Raw genomic sequence first — 23,617 nt, 5'->3', positions numbered from 1 at the left:
CAGACGCCCATTTTTTCACAGATAAAACCACAATAATCAGCAGTCAGTTTCCACCTCCACACACACACACGATTTTAAATCAGCCACATCCACAGCCAAACATCTTCTCTCCTCCATCTCTACACTCACTGAGGATGAAGTATCTAAACTTCTCCTCTCCCGCCATCCCACTACCTGCCCTCTAGATCCTATCCCCTCACATCTTCTACAAGCCATCTCCCCTACACTCTTACCAGCACTCACACACATCATCAACACATCTCTCTGCACCGGCATCTTCCTTACCACATTCAAGCAGGCTCGGGTAACCCCACTGCTTAAAAAAACCCACATTAGACACATCACTTGTAGAGAAGTTTCTCTCCTACCATTCATAGCGAAAACACTTGAAAGAGTTGTTTTCAACCAGGTCTCATCTTTCCTCTCACAGTCTAATCAACTGGACGTAAACCAGTCAGGCTTCAAAAAGGGCCACTCAACTGAGACGGCATTATTGTCAGTTACTGAAGCCCTGCGGCTGGCTAAAGCTGCATCCAAATCATCAGTCCCCATCCTCCTTGATCTGTCTGCTGCCTTTGACACTGTGAATCATCAGATTCTTCTGTCCACCCTCTCATCGCTGGGCATCACAAGGACTCCACTCCACTTGTTTGAGTCCTATCTCACAGGTAGGTCTTTTAAGGTTGCCTGGAGAGGAAAGTTATCCAAAGCACATCAACTGACCACGGGGGTTCCTCAGGGCTCAGTGCTTGGACCTCTCCTCTTCTCCATTTACACTACATCATTGGGACCCATCATTCAGGCACATGGCCTCTCATATCATTGTTATGCTGATGACACACAGCTCTACCTCTCATTTCAACCAGATGATCCCACAGTAGCTGCACGAATCTCAAGCTGTCTGTCAAACATCACCTGCAGCTCATTCTAGCAAAGACTGAGCTGCTTGTTTTCCCTGCTAATCCAACCATACAACACGATTTTACCATCCAGCTGGGTTCATCTTTGATCACTCCTTCAGGGTCGGTCAGAAATCTTGGAGTAATCTTTGATGACCAGCTGTCCTTCAAAGACCACATCTCGAAGACGGCTCGGTCATGCAGGTTTGCGTTGCACAACATCAGGAAAATCAGACCGTTCCTTACAGAGCATGCAATACAACTTCTTGTCCAAGCCCTGGTCATTTCTAGACTTGACTATTGCAATGCGGTTCTGGCTGGACTTCCATCTTGTGCAATCAAACCACTGCAAATGATCCAGAACGCTGCAGCACGGCTTGTCTTCAATGAACCCAAAATGGCTCATGTCACACCTCTCTTCATCTCTCTGCATTGGCTACCACTCGCTGCCCGGATCAAATTCAAAGCTCTGACTCTTGCTTATGGATCTTCCACAAGCTCAGCACCGCATACTTCGACTCACTCCTACAAGTCTACACCCCCACCAGAAGCCTTCGCTCAGCTAATGAGCGGAGGCTTGTGGTACCATCACAGAGAGGCATGAAATCCCTCTTCAGAACCTTTTCTTTCATTGTTCCTGGTTGGTGGAACGATCTTCCGTTCTCCATACGCACGACAGAATCACTCGCTTCATTCAAAAGACAGGTAAAAACTCATCTCTTCCATTAGAACTTAATCTTATCATTAAAAAAAAAAACCTTCCTCCTCTATTTCTCTTTTCTTCTTCCCTTTTTCTTGATTTTGCTACTCTGAGCAGTATACAAATCTTGGTATTTAAGGCACGTTTTGCGTTTCTTTGCCTCTTCTTGACGGATCGCTTCCTGTACTCCTGAGTTGTAAGTTGCTTTGGATAAAAGCGTCTGCTAATTGCATAAATGTAAATTGTAAATGTATAATCTACCAGAGTAACAAATAAAACAATTTCTGAGTGAGATCAGTTGAGTAAACTGTCAAATTAGAGACATCTTCGCGCTCGAAAACAAACTATAAATCCGGTCATCAAAACCGAGGCTACAGATAGTCTATTCAATAGGTTGTTTTTTACCACTGAAAATAAAAAGAATGTAATTTTGGTTTTTGTAAATGTGACTCATATAATGCATTTAACGTCAAATAAAAAATAATAATAATAATTTTAAAAAAAAAACGTTCCGCAGGCCAAATGTTCACAGCTGCTGAGCGCGAATTCCAGCTCAACGCTTCAGTTAACAGTCACAAAGTGCAAGATGAGATTTGTAAGTTAGCTAACGAAACAGCTGTGTTACGATAGAAGTTAAACGAGCGACAGAAACAATCAGTTTGCAAAGACTGTATTAACCAAAGCTCAGCTTTGAGAAGGGGAATATGCAGGTCAGGAAGGAAGGAGAAGGTGATGGAGATGAGACACAGCTATGTGCTATTTAACTACCTTTCAAAAGTTTGAAAACAGTAAGATTTTTTAAAATGTTTTTGTAAGAAGTATCGCACCAAGGCTACATTTATTTGATCCAAAATACAACCAAAAACAGTATTATTTTGTAATATTTTTACAATGTAAAATATTTTTTATTTTTTTTATTTATTATTCTTGTGATCAAAGGTGAATTTATCCTCATTCATCTACATCGATGAATCGATGTAGTTGGATCATAGGAATATACATCGATTTGTGCTTGGCAAGTTGGCCTTCCGGACGACATATATTGATGTAATATCGTTTTAAAAGGTAATCGATCGATTGTATTGATAATAGGAAATAACGCATTTGATTGACGCACTTTAGACTTTATATGGATGTTTTTTCTTAGCACTTTTAGTGGTAAAGGCGTTGAACGTTACTCAGTTTGCCTGTATGTGACATCAGCCACGCATTAGCAACAGGGCACAGAAAACAAAACATAGCGCGGACAGGATTTGTCATGACAGGAGAAGCCAAGCGAGAAATTATCAAGCCAGCATTGCGGTCCAGTGTGTAGAAACACTTTGGCTTTAGTAAAGATGGAGATGTTCTAAATAAGTATCTCGCTGTTTGGAGTAGTAGCAGGTTCAGACACTGCTCGTTCAACCTGAAGAGATGTTGGTTGCACTTTTGATATTAATATAATTTTTGATAATAATATAATATTTGTATTATTTTTATGTTGAAAAACAACAGCAGAAGTAGCAGGTAAACCTACTGTTAATTAAACCTGAAGAGATGTTATTTGCACTTTATTTTTGATATTAATATTGTAATATTTTTATTTTGAAAAACAAGCAGAAGTAGCAGTAGTAGTGAGTTGCACTTAAGTGGTTGCACTTACTGTACTTTTATTGAAAATGAGAGCAGTTACTTAAGCATAACTTCATGTTAATTCATCCTAAACTGTTGGTTGCCCTTTATTCAAATAAAATGTGAACACATTTGCCATTAGTTGTTTACTTGTTTGTTTATATCCATAATTAATTGATACCTGGTTTCCTTAAAGGGTTACTTATATGGCTTTGTATCAGTAGAAACCCTGGAGTATATTCAAATGATTGTGCTCCCCCCTCATGTCCCCCTGAGACAAGAGATTTATTCTTTTTATTTCTGGAAAAATTCCTCCTATGATGCAAATCAACGATATGTGCTTCATCTTTGGAATGTTTGGCCAGAGGCTAAAGACTACAGCCAGCAGAGGGAGCCATTTCTGCATGTTTTACACCCGCGCGTGGGGGATGGAGATTACACTCAGAGCTCAGCTCGCAGCTGCAGGCACTCATTTAAACGGAGCTATGCTGAGAGCAATGTAAGTCTATTAACTTCTCAAATTAATTTCTATGAAAGTTAAGCTTCCAAAGGCATGAACTGAAACGCACCAGACTGAACTCGTGTTGTGAATGTATGCCGCGAGTGTAGTCGCGATTACCTCAGCTCTCATCACGAGAGCTCATCAGCTCATTTATGACGTTAAATGTAATCGTTAGTGCTGTGAGACTCGCGTGGCGCCTCGATCATTATATTGAACAGACACGTTCAGTATTTAATTGTAGTGTCTTCTCATACTCAGTCACAGTAATCTAGTAGCTGTGGCTTTGGGAATGGCCTCACAGGGCAGCGGAGCATTCTGGGAATTGTAGTCTTTCATCCCCATGAGACAAAAATACATTTTCTGTCTTTTCTCAGTCTAGAAGGCACTAAATTCAAAAATAATTTCACATTTCTACTACATTAATGACCCAGTTTAAATACAGATTCTTCCTTCCAGCGCTGAAGTACCCCTTTAAAAGAAACAACAGGAATCTAGGAAACTTCATCTGCACGTATTTATTTCAGTCACACTGATTTAAATTTTTGGCTAAAAAGTTACTGAATCGATTTCAATTCACTGAATCGTTTCGGATCGTATCGTTCTAAATGAACCAGTATCATCCTTGAATCGTATCAACAAGCTCAAATCGTGATACGAATCGAATCATTGTTAAAAATAATAGTTACACCCCTACCTGCAACCCATCATCACCCCAATCACCAGAAGCACAAAAGGCACACACACGCACTCATTTACTGTCCTATCTCTGTTACTTTGTTACTTACCTATCTCCAGCGTCTGCTTCCTAGTCTTCAGGGTCTAGCGTGTGTGTTCCGTGTCTCCACCGCCAACCGCCTGATCTCCACGACCGCCATCTGCAAGTACACACAGCGTGTCAACCCGGAAAACCTTCATCGACAACCCCGCACATCAGCCAAGTCACTCACCTGCACTTATGTTCTCACATTAAACCTGTTCACTTTACCTTCTGGACCATAACAATCAAATGTTTAAGTGCGTTTGATATGTCAGCCGCAAAAAGAGACAATCAAGCGTGAATATAAAGGGTTTAATAAATGAAGCTACAGGTAAACTCTACTATATAAAATATTTCATACAGAATGAAGTAAAGAAAAAAAAGACGATGATTGGCAAGATTCACAACGTAAACCACAACCTAATGAGAGCGAGCAGAAAGGCAAAATCACCTTCTTAAAAGGGTTCAAATCTTATAGACATTTAAAGATTGATAAAGAGCTTGTCCTGGAACTTGTAGAAAACAGATTCTTAGTGAGATTGTTATGCGTGAGCTGAAGCGTTCGTTGAATTCTGAGATTGGTTGGTCCTTGGAAAATTTTGAACAACGTTTAAGGTCAAAGTGAAAAAGTTCCCTCTCAAAAGGGAACGAGCAGCAATTTCTTAAGTGGGCGCTTTTTAAGCTCCATATCAGTCACACCCATTTTTTGTAAAGTATGTGGTGGTCTGAAGAGTTTGTGCAAAATCAAAAAATCATTTTAATACCTGGGTTGGGTATTACAGGGCATGCCCCCAAACAAGTTACTGTGTCCCCTCCCTCGAATGCTGAGTGTGAGCAAATACAAATGTGAAAGTGCAGTGCAAGTATGCATTCGAAAGTGATTACAAATGAAAGCTTTCTACAACAAATGCAGTTGAACCAATGTTAACAAATGCCCCCTGATTTATGTGCTTTACCTGTTTCTGTTCACCATAATTACATCCCCTTGTGTTTAAGCGCTAGTTACATTCTGTTCCTGTCCGGTGTATTATCTAAGTTGAATGTTCAGTTCAGTTCAGTTTCAGTTTATGTGGTTGTGCAGTTTATGCAGTTTTCATGTGGTTGTTTATGTTAATGTTTTCTCCAGCAATCTTTTGAATGTTCTGTGTAGATTTAATAAAGACTGTTTTTGTTCTCTATCTCTTTCCTTGTGCACGTTCATTACAGCCATAGGTGACAAGCACAACTCCTGCGCGGAATAGAGCATATGATGTGATATATGATATGATATATGATATGGGGAGTAAATTCCCTAAGAGTCCAGTGAGTATGATTATAGTGACAGTGAAACTGAAAACAGGCTTGGGTGAATGCAATTATAGTGAAAGTGAAACTGAAAAAAAAGGCTTGAGTGAATGCTATAGTGACAGTGAAACTGAGGAAGCTGTGTGTGTGCTGCCTGGCAAAACTCAAAGTTAGTACAAAACCAGGATATCTGCGAAATTAGAGACAACCTCTTTAAGTAAGTATTCCGTTTTATTAGACAAATGTGTCATTAAAAATGTCTTCAAACTTATAAAACTGATCTGAGATCAGGTAAAACTCATATAGAGACTGGTTTATGCGTCCACTAAAAAAATGCCCCCCTAGTGGCCAATGAAGGCTCATTGACTGAAATCAGGGGACTTTATCAAGTGAATCTAAGTGAACCAAAGGTTATAAAGCCAAATACAAAAGTGATGCACACGACGAGCATTTGTACGTGCATAGACATTATTATGCATGGAGTCACTATTGCATGCAAATAAACGGTGAGTTTCACATTAGCAGGAATGGATACGTGGTTATGTGGAAAACCCCCAACACTTGTCCACAACTTGTAACGATCACAGTTAGCAAACTGAAGCCAAACGCTCACTAGGTAAAGGTACTCTCCTGCAGACAGACGCATAGTCCACATTATTCTCCTCTGTAGCTGTCTGTAAAATCATCACACAAGATACAAAAAGAAAAGTCATAAATGTTTATATATATATATATATATATATATATATATATACTAATTCCTCAAGTTGATTAATTCTGCCTGGGGTAAATGCATAACTTGAACACAAATAAAACATACTTTTAAACAGGCTGATAGTGTGAGCATATTATTAATTTCTTGGAGACATAAGAAACTATTTAATTTACATTTATTTATTACAGTTGATCACTAAACTATAAAATCAAACATGTGCCATTACAATAAATAAATAAATATATAAAATTGTAGTTTTATTCATTTCCAGTGCCGTAACATCATGGACAACCATAGTCTGTGTGCATAACGTGCATCTCGAAAGACATGACGCAATGCGCATACGCGGTCAGAACTGCTGCTAAAAGCAAAACTGGCTCTGTGGCTCTGCACTGTCTGCAGTCAGACCCTTCTCGCGTCGAATGAAAAGCGTCTAATCACAGTGGAAGACAAATCAATGGAGGAATTCTTATTTCCTTTTTGTTTTGTGACAGAAAGCCTACAAATTCACAGAATCTGCGTTATTATTATTTTTCAGAGAAAATTAAGGTGATGATTCTCTTCATTTTCATCCCAATGTGGTTTTTAGAGCTTGGTAAGAATGTATTTGTTTCTGGTGTACGATAAAAACGAATAATGTCATGCATGATGCAATTTCGTGGTATTCTAAAGATTTGCGGTTTTATAAATTCAGATTTATTTTGTCTATAACTTACATCCGCAGTGCGCTATAGTAGGCTATTCATTCTATAAATTCAGGTGAGTCGGTCCTCCAGTCTGTAATCTCTTTCTGATTGTGTGTGTCTGTGTGTATTTCCCCTGCTCACGATGAGTTTTATGTATGCTATAGCTCCCTAAGTTTGACGCTTTTTGTCCGTAAAATCATTGTCCGCTCCGCTAGTCTTAAGCGTATTTTATTCATTGAACTAGGACCGGCCAAAGCACAAGCAAAACTAAGTAGCTGCTCCCCCTTGGCCACCCCAACAGCACATGAATGATTTGTTGCTGCCTGCGTGTTACTTTATTCTGTTTGAAATCGTGAAATGACCTTAAACAAGTACTTAATAAAACTACAAAAAGTTACGTTTTCTAATTATATGCACGGTCCACAGATCGATTCTTACAGCGCTGCACGAGCTAGGGGCGCCATCTGCTGGACACTAGCTTTTTAACCAGGGTTCAAAGTGTTAAATGCAGAAAAATCAGCACTGAAACGGTGCTGCTCATCTGCCGCCCGCTAACATTTAAATGAATAAATGGGATTTGAGAATGTAATATGGTTTAGTGCGGATATTTTATTTGACGTGCTGCATGTTTTGGACGGAGTAGCCTACAGCTTTCAGTTTCTCACAGTAGGCTATGCTTCTCTGCAAGTGCTGTTCAGTAGTTTTGCATTGTGACCGCAGCATGAATACAACTCCGTCGGTAGGCTTTTTGTTCATTTTGAAAGAATTGCTTTATTCTTTTTTTCAATTTGTTGTGTAAAAATGTTAAAACATCAATGAAACTACATGTCTTAATTATCTAAGAACATTGGCGATATATGTTTAATATTAAAGGGATTGTAAGATTGTGGCCAAAACTGGTACTGCAATAATAACTTTCAAATGACTGTAGAGCGTGTATCCTCTCCCCCTGACTCGCCAGATAGCCTGCAGGATCACCAGGAACGTTACTTTGTACCTGCAGTTGTGGTAACTAGCAGAGCTGGCAACCCGGTTGCAGAAACACTACTGACTTTGTGATTGTTTTTTTGTTTTTTGCACACAAAAAGTATTCTCATTGCTTCATTAAATGAAGTTTGAACCACTGGAGTCACATGGCCTATTTTACCAATGTCCTTACTACCTTTCTGGGCCTTAAAAGTGTTTATTAAATGGCTGTCTATGGAGGGGTCAGAGAACTCTCAGATTTCATCAAAAATATCTTCATTTATGTTCTAAAGGTAAACGAAGTTCTTACAGCTTTGGAACAACATGAGGGTGAGGAATTAATGGCATAATTAAATTTTTTGGGGTGCATTAACGCTTTAAAGTGACAGCAGCCTGATTTACCGTCTGCATTGACAATGTGCATAGTAAACAGTACTTTAATGTGTGGCAGTAACTATGTGCAATGAATGGAGATATTCTGTTCCTGGACTGTCCTCAGCTCCTGCAGTGTGATGTAATTACTGTAATCGAGTATAATGTAATTGACTAAGCTTTAGAAAATCTAAATGCGCTATGCTTGTTGTTGTGTGTCTACTTTAAAAAAAAACATTTTTTTTTTAGAAATGATTTATGATTAACTGTTGGTTTTTTTTCTCCAGGTCTGTCTGGTGTTGGATCAAATGGAGTGTCAGTAATGGAGGGAGATTCAGTCACTCTTCACACTCATGTTGAAACAAATAAACAAGAAAAGATTAAGTGGTATTTTAATAACCTCCGCGTCGCTCAAATCAGTGGAGACCTCAGTAAGATCTGTACAGATGTTCAGTGTAATGAAGGTACTGAGAGATTCAGAGACAGACTGAAGCTGGATCATCAGACTGGATCTCTGACCATCACAATCACCACAACTGAAGACTCTGGAGAATATAAACTACAGATCCTCAGCAGCAAAAGCGTCAGTGAAAAGATCTTTAGTGTGACGGTCCATGGTGAGTCATTTTAATCAACGTTTAAAGATATGCTTCATCGCAATGTGTGTTTATTATTACGTCAGTTACTTTCAGAGCTTATTCTCTTTGAGTTGCATCCCAGACATTTGTGATCTATACTTTTGTTCTACAATGTAATTTACACACCCATAGCGAATTTTAAAGCCGTTTCGTTCATTTTAAATACATTTTTAATACGTAACTAGATAAGACTGTTTGGAGCGTGAGTGTGTGCAGTTTACATGTTCACCAGAAGCTTTATTTTATTTATTTTAAATTGTAAACCCCCATTAGCTTATGGGGGCCAAAAGCTTGAAGGAAGCAACGGCAAATTAGACTTCTGCGCCATTGTATTTACATTGATTAGCCCTAGAAAATGTAACCTACCATGTTTTTTTGTTTGTTTGTTTTTTCAGATGTATTGAGGGTAATTTGTGGATACATTCATTCAAATAATTAAATTTGAAAGTTTCATGTGACTCCCACTAGGGGGCGAAAAGAAACGCACCCTCCGAGAGAGTGGAATGGAGCTTTCAGAATAAATCCTCTATCCTTCCACACACAGACACACACACAGGTTCTTTAGGTCTTCTTTGGGGTGGTTAAGGTGCTATAGCACCACTATCATATAAAGAACCTGTTGAGCCCCTGCATAGTTCTTTAACTGCTCTCTAACTCTATCTTTTTTTAAATGACATTAAAATACTGTATTTCGTGAATGTGGTTCTCAACATTTTGCCCCCTAAAAAGAAAAATAATTCCAAGGCCATACTTAATTCCATAAAAAAAAAATTACCTCAGAAAAATATGGACTTCCATCTTGTGCCATCAAACCACTGCAAATGATCCAGCTGCAGCACGTCTTGTATTAAATGAGCCTGAAATGGCTCATGTCACACCTCTCTTCATCGGCTACCACTCGCTGCCCGGATCAAATTCAAAGCTCTGACTCTTGCTTATGGATCTTCCACAAGCTCAGCACCCGCATACTTCGACTCGCTCCTACGAGTCTACACACCCACCAGAAGCCTTCACTCAGCTAATGAGCGAAGGCTTGTGGTACCATCACAGAGAGGCATGAAATCCCTCTCCAGAACTTTTTCTTTCATTGTTCCTGGTTGGTGGAACGATCTTCCATCCTCCATACGCATGACAGAATCACTCGCTTCATTCAAAAGACAGGTAAAAACTCATCTCTTCCACGAGCACTTAATCTTACATAAAAAAAAAAAACCTCTTTCCTCCTCTATTTCTCCTTTCTTCCCTTTTCTGGTTTTTGCGACTCTGAGTAGTGTACAAATCTTGGTATTTGGGGCACCTTTTGTGTTTCGTTGCCTCTTCTTGACGGATCGCTTCCTGTTCTCCTGAGTTGTAAGTTGCTTTGGATAAAAGCGTCTGCTAAATACATAAATGTAAATGTAAAAATATAAAAGTGATTAAAAACAGCGTTTGGCATTGTATTTCCTATTCATAGCAAACATATGAGAGTGGAGTAACATAAATAACATAAATAACATATATTTATTTATTTGTGTTTCAGATGTTCCTGGTGCAGAGATAGATAAAACTAAGACAAAGTCAGTGAAAGTGGGAGAATCTGTAACTTTATATCCCGGCGGATTGAAAAAACCCAAAGATTTGTTGATCTGGTACTTCAATGGCAGTCGACTTGCTGAAATCACTGGAGATCAGAGTCAGATCTGTACAGATGATCAGTGTAAAGAGAGATTCAGAGACAGACTGAAGCTGGATCATCAGACTGGATCTCTGACCATCACAGACACCAGAACTGAAGACTCTGGAGTTTATGAACTGAAGATCATCACCAACAGCAGCAGCATCCGCCGTCAGTTCGTCATCAGCATCATCAGTGAAAAGAGCCTTAGTGGGACTGACACTAGTGAGTATATTTCAGTCATTCAGTTCATTTTCCCTCAGATCTACAGTATATTTTTTTGTTTTATTGTGGTCTATCTGAAAAAAAGAGCTGTCAATATCCATAAAATATAATTGAGTGACATGTTCTTCACAAGTCAAAAGTTATTAAAATGAACAATATATAAAATTGGTCGGTTTTCCAATAAGCACCAGATTATGCCATTTATCAGTTCACATTAAGTTTCATACAACTGATCAAGGTGGTATCAATTGTTGTCAATCTCTTGTATTAATGACTTTTTTTCATTATAGATTGGAGTGTGTATCTACTAGCTGTCGGGTTGCTGCTGGTGGTTTGCATTGATTGACTGATAGACAAGTACTCTGTAAGTGTTTGTAACTTTTCTCATTTGATTGTTTGTTCATTTGTTGTTGGATAAGTGTGTCTGTGTAGTGCAGTGGTGTGTATTATTAGTTTTGGTGTATTCTTGCGGTGTGTGTGGGAGTTAGCATTTGTTTGGTCATTGCCTCGTTGAGTGAGCGTTTGTTGGGGGCATGGCCAGCGAGGTATTAAAAGCCTCGTGTGTTTGTAGCAGTTGGCTAGAGGTGAAGCATTGATTGACTGATAGACAACTACTCTGTAAGTGTTTGTAACTTTTCTCATTTGATTGTTTGTTCATTTGTTGTTGGATAAGTGTGTCTTTGTAGTGCAGTGGTGTGTATTATTAGTTTTGGTGTATTCTCGCGGTGTGTGTGTGGAGGAGTTAGCATTTGTTTGGTCATTGCCACGTTGTGAGTGAGCGTTTGTTGGGGGCGTTCCCAACTGCTTTCAATAACGATACTCAGGTGAGTATAAATAGCGTCATAATCCGCGGAAGCGGCAGTGTGAATCCCTCCTTGTGTGAAGACCGACGAGTGTAATCACTTCAACTCTTCCCTGTGCAAGACCGACGAGTGTAAAGACTTCAACTCTTCCCTGTGCAACTCCGCCCGAGCAAGGACCCCGGCAAGGCACTTGAGTATCATCTTCCTTTTCATTATTTGTGTTCGGTTCTTTTCTAATTCCTATCTGGCCTTTTCTCTGATCTGTATTCACCATGTGCTTTCAAATCTCAACTATTACTACTAACACTCGTAAATCACGCTCTGTACGCACGAGATGCCGCAATACTAATAATTTGCGCTATATCCTAACATCCTCTGCTACTTTACTCTCTATTCCAATTGGTCTCTGGAATTGCCAGTCTGCTGTAAACAAAGCAGACTTTATTTCATCTATTGGGACTCATTCTCAGCTCAGCCTCATGGCCCCAACTGAGACCTGGATCAAACCAGAGGACACTGCCACTCCTGCAGCCCTCTCAACCAATTTAACTTTTTCACACACTCCTCAGCCTATTGGGAGGGGTGGGGGTACTGGTTTGCTTATCTCAAATGATTGGAAATTTGATCTCTTACCATCTCTACCGGCCAGTTCATTTAAATCGCACTCAATCACTATTACTCACCCTGTTAAAATCCATGTGGTAGTGGTCTATCGTCCTCCAGGTCACCTCGGTAACTTTGTGGAGGAGTTGGATGTGTTACTTTCTAGCTTCCCTGAGGATGGCACTCCACTGATTCTGCTTGGTGACTTCAACATCCATCTTGATAAATACCTAGCTGCAGACTTCAGCACTCTACTGACTTCATTTGACCTTAAGTCAGTATCTACTACGGCTACTCACAAATCAGGTAACCAATTAAACCTCGTCTACACACGCAACTGCTCCACGGACAACACTTTAGTTACTCCATTACACACCTCAGACCACTTTCTCATCACTCTTAACCTCATACTGACTCTTGATACAACACGTACTCCTACACAGATTACCTTTCGCCGTAATCTACGCTCACTCTCTCCCACTCGCCTATCCACTATGGTTTCATCTTCACTCCCTCCACCTGCTCAGTTCTCAGCACTGGATGCTAACAGTGCTACTGACACTCGTGGCTCCACTCTAACATCCTCCTTAGACAGTTTTTGCCCCCTTTCATCCAGACCAGCTTGCCCCTGCCCATCTGACCCCTGGCTGTCTGATGTTCTCCGTGAACATCGCTCTGGACTCAGGGCGGCAGAGAGGAAATGGCGGAAATCTAAAAACTATACTGACCTTACCTTGTATCAGTCTCTTCTTTCTCTACAAATGTCTCCACTGCTAAAACAACATACTACCACAACAAAATCAACAATTGCTCTGACTCTTGTAAGCTCTTTAAAACATTCTCCTCTCTCCTTTGTCCTCCTCCTCCCCCTCCTTCATCAACTCTTACAGCTGATGACTTTGCATCATTTTTCACAAACAAAACATCTCTCATCAGAAACCAGTTCTCCTCACCACAAACTGACGCGCACATCTCAACAACTAACACGAAACACGCTTCCATCCTTCTCTCAGCTCTCCGAGGCAGATATTTCTAAACTCATCCTTTCCAATCACCCTACTACCTGTCCACTTGATCCTATACCCACTCACCTCCTTCAGGCTATTTCTTCTTCAATCACTCCTGCAATCACTCTCATTGTCAACACTTCTCTTCACACAGGAACCTATCCCACAGCATTTAAGCAGGCTCGGGTAACCCCACTGCTTAAGAAACCCTCTCTGAATCCAGCACTTTTAGAAAACTACCGACCGGTATCCCTTCTGCCTTTCATTGCAAAGACCCTTGAGTGAGTTGTGTTCAATCAACTCTCTATGTTTCTTGAACAGGACAACCTCCTAGACAACAACCAATCCGGCTTCAAAAGCGGCCATTCGACTGAGACTGCCTTGCTCTCTGTAACTGAGGCACTGAGACTGGCAAAAGTAGCTTCCAGATCCTCAGTGCTCATTCTGCTGGATCTGTCTGCTGCTTTTGACACAGTTAACCACCAGATCCTCCTGTCAACACTTAAGAAGACGGGGATCTCAGGAACTGCTCTCCAGTGGTTCAGGTCTTACCTCTCTGGTAGGTCCTACAGGGTGTCATGGAGAGGTGAAGTGTCTAAGTCACATCATCTAGCTACTGGGGTTCCCCAGGGCTCAGTGCTTGGACCACTTCTCTTCTCCATCTACATGTCATCATTAGGTTCTGTCATTCAGAAACACGGCTTATCCTATCACTGCTATACTGATGACACTCAACTCTACTTCTCATTTCAACCAGATGATCCTACAGTCAGTGTTCGTATCGCTGCCTGTCTGACAGACATTTCTGACTGGATGAAGGAGCATCACCTTAAACTCAATCTTGCAAAGACAGAATTACTTGTTTTCTCAACCAACCCAGCACTTCATCAAAATTTCTCCATTCAGCTTGGTTCATCGACCATAACTCCATCCAGGACAGCCAGGAACCTTGGAGTTGTGATTGATGACCAGTTAAACTTCACTGACCACATTACTGCAACAGCCCGGTCCTGCAGATTTGCTTTATACAACATTAGAAAGATTAGACCCTTCCTATCAGAACAGACTGCACAACTCCTGGTTTAAGCTCTTGTACTCTCCAGACTGGACTATTGTAATGCTCTTCTGGCTGGGCTTCCAGCATGCACTATCAAACCCTTGCAGCTGATCCAGAATGCAGCGGCGAGAGTGGTCTTTAATGAGCCGAAGAGAGCGCATGTTACGCCTCTCTTCATCAGACTGCACTGGTTGCCAATGGCTGTTCGCATCAAATTCAAGGCACTAGTTCTCGCCTACAAAACAACCACTGGCTCTGCACCAATATACCTAAACTCACTTGTTCAGATTTACACACCCTCCAGAAGCTTGCGTTCTGCGAGTGAGCGGCGCCTCGTGGTTCCATCCCAAAGAGGCATGAAATCGCTCTCACGGACATTTTCCTGGACCGTTCCCACCTGGTGGAATGACCTGCCGATCTCAATTCGTGCTTAAGACACATCTTTTCCAATTGCACCTGACCAATACAGAATAGCACTTACTGATCACCACAGCAACGACCAAAAAGCGCACACTCCTGGATCATATATACGTCTCTCATCCGGATTTGTGCCTTCAGGCGGGTGTGTTACATAGTTATCATAGCTATCACAATCTGGTGTACTGTATTTTGCGTACGTGAGTTTTTGTTGTAGATGGCTATTGCTGCGCGTTTAGCTAGAATGCCATACAAAACCAACCCATTGGGCCACTGAATCTGCTTAACGACAACAGCTGGAGCAACAGCCTTAGTCCTAATGGGTTGTTATCATGGCTATCAAAATCCAGTGTTCTGTATTTTGCGTACGTGAGTTTTTGTTGTAGGTGGCTATTGTAGATGGCTATAAAAAAAATAAAAATTAAAACTTGTGTACTGTGCTAATTGATTGAGACTTCTTACAGCTCTTACAGGTTGTTGGCCTTGTTTGTTTCGTTGCTTCCATTGCTCTCCCCTTTTTTGTAAGTCGCTTTGGGTAATAGCGTCTGCTAAATGATTAAATGTAAATGTAAATGGTGGTTGCAGTTGTAGGTGAGAACTTCTGGTTGTGTGTCTTTGTGTGTATGGGGTTTCATTCAGTCATCATTACACAAACAACAGTATAATGCCTGTTCAAGATAGTGATGTTTTTTTAGATGTGAAGTTGTTTGAGAAAGCTGAGCGGATTTTTAACTGCAACACATTTCGTGTTTCAAGTCACATGCATAAAGAAGTCACGATGCAGTAATATTTTAGCATGCCATTTTATAGCAACGCCAAATCCTTTTGGAATAGTTTGTGGGTATTTTAATTGTAAAGCATTCAAACATGTTGTATTGCTGGTACATATGACTGTGTAATTCAGTTTATCAGACTGAAGATTCTTTAACTGAAGTAAGTGTGTGTGTGTGTGTCCTTGTTTATAATACATTGTGGGTTCCAAATGTCCCCAATTAAGGATAGTAAAACCTGAGATCACCTATATTGTGAGGACCAGCCAGCGGTCTCCACTTTTCAAAAGGCTTATAATTCATACAGGATGAGTTTTTGGAGAAAATAAAAATGCAGAATGTTTCCTGTGATGGGTAAGTTTAGGGGCTGTGTGTGTGTGTGTGTGTGCGTGTGTGTGTGTGCGTGCGTGTGTGTGTGTGTGTGTGTGTGTGTGTGTGTGTGTGTGTGTGTGTGTGTGTGTGTGTGTGTGTGTGTGTGTGTGTGTGATCTGTGACATCAATCCTGCTCATTTCCTTTACCATCTGTGAATCTGTTTTCATCTTACAGGTAAACGGTGTAGAAAACTTGCCAGTAAAAACAGCATCCTGGAACTATATCAGCTGATGAGTGGACAGAAGAAGAGCTTTTACATTATGTGTAATTCTGTCACAACTATTTAGTTAAACATCATGTTACATGTCATGTGTGCAGTGACGTAAGCATTTCATTCAACACACTGAAGACTTGCAATATATTTATGCGTCAGTAGCCACGTTTACATGCACACTTTTTGTCATTCCGCTTAAAATTATTCCAATTAAAAGATTTAGTGGACTGTTTACATGAGACGTTATCTAAACCGATCTTGGGTTTACGTGTGCCAACTTCCAATCGCAATAATCACACAGCAGTTTGTCTGCCGCATCAGAAATGTCGACGCTGTCCTCTAAAGCAGCTGGAATGTGTTCGCGGATGCCAGAGCAACTCTCAACTGCCACCAGGACTTATACGGTTTTATAAAAGCTATTCATTGTAAAGTGTAATCATCTCAGAAAAAATCAATTCTTCTGTCAGGCGCAGTTGAAGTAAAAAGTGCTTGGGACAAATGGGTAAGGGTCAGGTCGTTTACATGGTTAAATTTTTCGTCGCTGCATAAGCTTCCTTCAGAACCTAATATTAGGAATGTGTGATACTTCATTTATTTTTAGTAAGTTCCAGCTCACATGGGGAAGAACGTTTGTGTGTTCGCTTAATTTCACTGTGGAATCGTTTGTCAACAAATCTCAGGTGCTGGATTTGCAGACACAATGTTGTGCCTTCTATATTGGATCCGACAGGAATGGTGCAACATACTTATGTGAGTAAAATGTCTTTTTTATATGTAATAGTAGTTCTGGGGCTGTATGTTTTCCACACGGGCTACCAAAACGGACAATAATTCTTTCTTGAACTGGGCACGCATGTGTGTGCGTGCTTATGTCGACCGATCATGAGGGTGCGGGCCATGTAATACAGTAATAATATTCCAATCAGTCGCGGCTGGATGAGAAATAAATCATTATGTTTGTTTGATAAAGACAAGTTGCAGTTGCAGCTTTCAAAATAATTTCTCCCTCATGTGAACTAAACTGACAGGGCTATATAGATATATAGATTTATCTGTATATATGTGGGCATTTACTTCCAAGTCTCCAGTGCAGCACGCCCATCAAAACCCAGTGCTCAGAAGACAGCCTCAAAACCAGTGTAGAAAATAGCCTATTACTTATTAGTTATGATGTTTTTGAATGTAAAAAACACACAAACGTCATTAGTTGACCGCAAACAACAATATAAAAAAAATAAAAATTAACACGACACCTTTAAGTCTAGTTCATACTGCACGATTTTCAAACTAGTCGGGTCACTACTCTTTTCACACCGCATGACTATCTGAGGTATCATTCAGTCACTGCTGTGTTCACAATGCACAATGGATCGGCGACAGAATTGTTATTAAAAGAAATGTATAAACTACAGAAAGTTGCAGCTCCAAATTGTCCGTTCGCTAATTTGTGAAGAAAAAAGAAAAGAAAATTTGAAAAGAAAAAAGATTATGGCGGAGGAAATTGTTGGAGAGACAGAGGGAGCCCTGCGAGCCATTGCGTGCACTTGACACAGAAGTATATATATATATATATATATATATATATTTTTTTTTTTTTTTTTTTTTTTTTTTTTTTACTTTTTTTTCTGCTATATGTATTCCATTCAACAAAAAAAATCTGTTTTTTTTCTGTTTTTTTTAATTAAGAGAACATATGAATTACAACATTGAATCCAACATACAACAAAAAAAGCTTCACAGGATAGTAGTCACGTTTTCAACAAAATGAACAAGAAAAAAATAAAAGATTTAATTAAAAAAAATAATAATAATAATAAAGACAAGTATTTCTGCAGAAGTATAAATTGGGCTTTAGCGAGGGAATGCATCGACGTCACTTTCCCGCCGGAACACGCCCCCTCAGCCGGGGCTTTAGCGAGGTGCAGAGTAAGGCAAAATCATAATCCGGTTGAATGGAGAAAGAGTACTGGAACTGTTGTCCCGCGTCACTAACTTCTGTGTGAAATATATACTGTATTTCCAGGTTGGTTTTGCATCTTTTGTGTGACTGTTTATAAGCTAATGTGAATCCACAGTGATGTGTGTTTGATAGTGTAAAGTCAAGTCTAATGATAACGATGTGAAGATGAGGAAAATGGCGGCCGACGCTCGTATTAATTTCTTTTTTATATATTCCTAATGGCTCTGGGATATTTTTTTCAGTTTGTTACTGCCTTTTGAAAAGTAACTGTATGTTAGACTATGCATTTTGGGTATTAAATAAAGCTAATGTACAGAATTAAGTCAGTTTACAGATGTAACTTTGGGTGTAATGCATTCCCTCTATTGACTTACTGCCATGTTTAACATGTGTGCCTCTAAACAAATGAACACTGAAGATGTCTTAAAAAAAGAACAGAAAGACTTAAATTAATGAAATCTGTCTGTCTGCCTATCATGCCAGTCTGTAATGTGTCTGTCTGTCTGCCTGTCATGCCAGTCTGTAATCTGTCTGTCTGCCTGTCATGCCAGTCTGTAATGTGTCTGTCTGTCTGCCTGTCATGCCAGTCTGTAATGTGTCTGTCTGTCTGCCTGTCTATAATGTCTGTAAACTTTCAGCTTGAAAACTACTTTGAACTTTAAACTGAATCTTCAACCTTTATAACTTTTGAAACTATTTGAAACTTTCAGGCTAGGCTTTCTCAATCTAAAGTTTGTCTTGACAATCTTGTTTTTGTTCTTAATAAAGTAAGTCTCTTAGGTACTTTACAGACAAAGCCAATAACACTCAAGCATATCTTTGTCTAACTTCTTCCAATAATGCATTTTAAAATGACCCTGTACCATGTTAATGCCTATCTTCAAAATGATTCAATATTGTATGTTCTATATTTTATCTAAATTAAGTGTCTAGAACTGGTGTGCTTTTTCCACAGAACACAAACCAGAGACCACCTGCCCTGCTCATTGACCACCTGGGTCTGCTCCTGATGGCGGATGGGGAGACCTGCGGTGATTTATCCAGATAAGGAGGATGAGGGCTATTACTCGGGTTTAATGTTTTTTTTTTTTTTTTACTATAAAAAAAAAAAATAATACACAAAAATAAAGAAGAACCTAACATAATGTAAAAATAACACATTTATACCATCTGCCATTATTTTATAAATTAAAGATCTATGTACATTATGTTACTAAGGGTGGTTATTTATTTAGTGATATTACTTTTTTTTATTTATGGTCTTAGCGTAATTCGTTTATACGTTTGTAATGCATGGGGCATGTAATTCTTGCAAGTTTCTTAGTGTGTTTGCTGTATTGGATTGGGAATTCAAATGAATAATTTTTGTGAGGCTGAAGATGAATTTCCACCTGCGTGGACAATAAAGATTTGTAATCTAAACTACACTTAGTTTGAATAAAATACTAGATACACAGCCATTACAGAGTATACTCTAATTCCTTATTGTTTTACCTCAGTTGGTATGGTCAAAACCAAGGATATGTGTATACTCAGTTTTGCTGTTTTTATTATAACTTTTTTTATTTTTATTTTTTTATTAACCTATTATGTCAAGTTTTCTCATGCATTTTAAAGACGTGGGACGTCAAACAAGACATCAAAACACGTGACATCACCGCATATCTCAAATAGTACACGCATACATATGTGATATATAATATACATGACGTATATACCTGACGTCAGCATACTACAGTCTGCAGCGAGGGGTATCTCAATTGATTGGGACAACAAGTAAGGTCTAAAATAAGACTGCATTCAATGATACCATTATTTAAAACTTATCACTTTATTGTTTCCATGCACACCAACTGAAATATTTCAGGTCTTTTATTGTATTAATACTCATTGATTTTGGCATACAGCTCATGAAAACCCAAAAAATTAGCATATCATGAAAAGGTTCTCTAAACGAGCTATTAACCTAATCATCTAAATCAACTAATTAACTCTAAACACCTGCAAAAGATTCCTGAGGCTTTTAAAAACTCCCAGCCTGGTTCATTACTCAAAACCACAATCATGGGTAAAACTGCCGACCTGACTGCTGTCCAGAAGGCCATCATTGACACCCTCAAGCGAGAGAGTAAGACACAGAAAGAAATTTCTGAACGAATAGGCTGTTCCCAGAGTGTTGTATCAAGGCGCCTCAGTGGAAAGTCTGTGGGAAGGAAAAAGTGTGGCGAAAAATGCTGCACAACGAGAAGAGGTGACCGGACCCTGAGGAAGATTGTGGAGAAGGACCGATTCCAGACCTTGGGGGACCTGCGGAAGCAGTGGACTGAGTCTGGAGTAGAAACATCCAGAGCCACCGTGCACAGGCGTGTGCAGGAAATGGGCTACAGGTGCCGCATTCCCCAGGTCAAGACACTTTTGGGCTACAGAGAAGCAGCACTGGACTGTTGCTCAGTGGTCCAAAGTACTTTTTTCGGATGAAAGCAAATTTTGTATGTCATTCGGAAATCAAGGTGCCAGAGTCTGGAGGAAGACTGGGGAGAAGGAAATGCCAAAATGCCTGAAGTCCAGTGTCAAGTCCCCACAGTCAGTGATGGTCTGGGGTGCCATGTCAGCTGCTGGTGTTGGTCCACTGTGTTTTATCAAGGGCAGGGTCAATGCAGCGAGCTATCAGGAGATTGTGGAGCACTTCATGCTTCCATCTGCTGAAAAGCTTTATGGAGTTGAAGATTTGGTTTTTCAGCACGACCTGGCACCTGCTCACAGTGCCAAAACCACTGGTAAATGGTTTACTGACCATGGTATTACTGTGCTCAATTGGCCTGCCAACTCTCCTGACCTGAACCCCATAGAGAATCTGTGGGATATTGTGAAGAGAAAGTTGAGAGACTCAAGACCCAACACTCTGGATGAGCTTAAGGCCGCTATCGAAGCATCCTGGGCCTCCAGAACACCTCAGCAGGGCCACAGGCTGATCGCCTCCTGAAGCAGTCATTTCTGCAAAAGGATTCCCCACCAAGTATTGAGTGCATAACTGAACATAATTATTTGAAGGTTGACTTTTTTTGTATTAAAAACACTTTTCTTTTATTGGTTGGATGAAATATGCTAATTTTTTGAGATAGGAATTTTTGGTTTTCATGAGCTGTATGCCAAAATCATCAGTATTAAAACAATAAAAGACCTGAAATATTTCAGTTGGTGTGCAATGAATCTAAAATATATGAAAGTTTAATTTTTATCATTACATTATGGAAATTAATGAACTTTATCACAATATGCTAATTTTTTGAGAAGGACCTGTAAGTGGCCGTTGAACTGGGAGAAGAATAGAATAAACTTTAAAGTTTCTTTCACAGTTTGTATCTAATATGAATTAAACTTGCTGTCTAAGTATGGAAATTATGCATATTGCTGCATCCATAGACATCCGTGTGTATTTTACAAACTAAATGTATATGTTTTGCTAGTACTTATCTGTATTTAAATATCTGAAACCTAACGTAAACATTATTCCGTTGAACTAGGACTATCTGCGAAACCTGGACTATCTGCGAAATTAGAGACAACCTTAAGGAAGTATTCCTTTTTATTAGACAAATGTGTCATTAAAAATGTCTTGACATTTATAAAACTGATCTGAGATCAGGTAAAACTCTAAAATAAAATATAGAGGCTGGTTTATGGGTCCACTCAACTCGCCCCCTAGTGGCAAACGAAGGCTCATTGACTGAAATCAGGGGACTTTATCAAGTGAATCTAAGTGAACCAAAGGTTATAAAGCCAAATAAAAAGCGATGCACACAAGCATTTGTACGTGCATTGACATTATTATGCATGGAGTCACTATTGCATGCAAATAAACGGTGAGTTTCACATTAGCAGGAATGGAAAAAGCCCTTTCAACTGCACACTTTTTTCACACCTCTAGTAAGCCCTCTCATAAGCACATCAACCACAAATCTATTAATAGGCACTGTTATGCACACTGTTTGTTTAAGCAACAGATCAAACCACATATCTGAAATATATTTAAGGTAATCAGACAGGTTTCAGAGTCAAACTGAGCTGCCAGAAGGGATGTTGTGATGATTATTGCATGTGCTTTTTTCCAGAATTTGTGTTCGGATACGTGGTTATGTGGAACAACCCCAACACTTGTCCACAACTTGTAACGATTACAGTTTGCAAACTGAAGCCAAACGCTCACTAGGTAAAGGTACTCTCCTGCAGACAGACGCATAGTCCACATTATTCTCCTCTGTAGCTGTCTGTAAAATCATCACACAAGATACAAAAAGAAAAGTCATAAATGTTAGAAATTAAAGGCATTTCATTCCATCCATCCATCCATCCATCCATCCATCCATCCATCCATCCATCCATCCATCCATCCATCCATCCATCTATCTATCTATCTATCTATCTATCTATCTATCTATCTATCTATCTATCTATCTATCTATCTATCTATCTAACAAGATAATCCGTTATTCACTTCACTGTTATGCCTGATCAGTATATATATATATGTGTGTAAAGTATTTGCGATTTTTGTATGTATATAAACATATACATTTTATATATATAAACATACTTTTTTTTAAACATTTTTATAATAATCCCTAATACTTTAGTTTGATTTAAAACACAAACTATTGACATCAACAACACCCATTTCCATTTTAAAAGTCTATTTATTTTGCTATCCTATGAATGCTATAATTGTATTATCTAGTTTTTTTCTCTCTCCCCGGCTGTCTGCTATGAGATTCTGAGAACCGACTTACCAATTATTTTTTAGGTCACAACCCACCAGTTGAGAACCACTGATCTACTGAACCCATCAGAGTTCAATGTTGTTGACGTTTTTTTTCATATTTGTAAGTGTGTGTGTCATCATATCATCAAAGCATATACACCTGCACTCATGTACACAATAAGACAGAAATAAAAATTTACTTACCTCTTTACATGCATTTCGTTTGTAGAATGTCGGACCAATGTAATTTATCTCTTCATCATCACGAGTCTGCACTGTTTCACCATCATCATCATCATCATCATCATCATCATCATCATCAACAACAACCACTAGAACAATAAAAATAGGCATTCAAATGCATAGGCGCCGATTTATGTTTTCCTCCGTGGGTGCTCATTGGCGCACACGGCCTTTAAAGAAAGACCTAAAAAAATTGGTCATTTCAGAACCTTAGGAAATGGACAGCGGCCGACACGAACACACACACCTATTTAATTGATAATAAAGCCGTAAAGTAGCATGTCTTTCAAATCAGGACAGCGCCAATTCTCACAAATACAGACAAATATATCATGTACTCGTCCACAAAACTTGACCATCTCTGAGGAAAGCTAGGTGAGATTTTGATACAGCTAGAGAGAA

The 23,617-nt window shown here is 39.5% G+C and overlaps 2 protein-coding genes across 2 annotated transcripts in view; both read left to right on the top strand.

Moving 5' to 3' along the window:
• LOC137040075 (pregnancy-specific glycoprotein 22-like) overlaps positions 1–5,476 on the top strand; it is a 40,292-nt gene extending 34,816 nt beyond the window's left edge. Inside the window, exon 8 of the mRNA XM_067415489.1 lies at positions 4,522–5,476. Within this exon, the coding sequence (XP_067271590.1) occupies positions 4,522–4,711 (190 nt within the window). The 3' untranslated portion in view covers positions 4,712–5,476. The remainder of the gene's footprint in view (positions 1–4,521) is intronic.
• Positions 5,477–8,583: 3,107 nt separating this feature from the next.
• LOC137040728 (uncharacterized) lies at positions 8,584–17,764 on the top strand. The gene is made up of 5 exons (XM_067416501.1): positions 8,584–8,629; positions 8,780–9,109; positions 10,650–11,009; positions 11,300–11,373; positions 16,214–17,764. The coding sequence occupies exons 1-4, from the start codon at positions 8,584–8,586 to the stop codon at positions 11,353–11,355; spliced, it is 792 nt and encodes a 263-aa protein (XP_067272602.1). The 3' UTR covers positions 11,356–11,373; positions 16,214–17,764.
• The last annotated feature ends 5,853 nt before the right edge of the window (positions 17,765–23,617 follow it).

This window comes from Pseudorasbora parva, chromosome 14 (assembly GCF_024679245.1).
Source record: "Pseudorasbora parva isolate DD20220531a chromosome 14, ASM2467924v1, whole genome shotgun sequence".
Lineage (NCBI taxonomy): Eukaryota > Metazoa > Chordata > Actinopteri > Cypriniformes > Gobionidae > Pseudorasbora > Pseudorasbora parva.
This window is presented reverse-complemented; position numbering and strand designations above follow the sequence as displayed.

Coding starts and splice junctions, on each gene's coding strand:
- LOC137040728 (XM_067416501.1), top strand. CDS start 8,584: ATGAATGGAGATATTCTGTTCCTGGACTGTCCTCAGCTCCTGCAGT. Junction 8,630..8,779: donor CTGTCCTCAGCTCCTGCAGT/GTGATGTAATTA, acceptor TTTTTTCTCCAG/GTCTGTCTGGTGTTGGATCA. Junction 11,010..11,299: donor CCTTAGTGGGACTGACACTA/GTGAGTATATTT, acceptor TTTTCATTATAG/ATTGGAGTGTGTATCTACTA.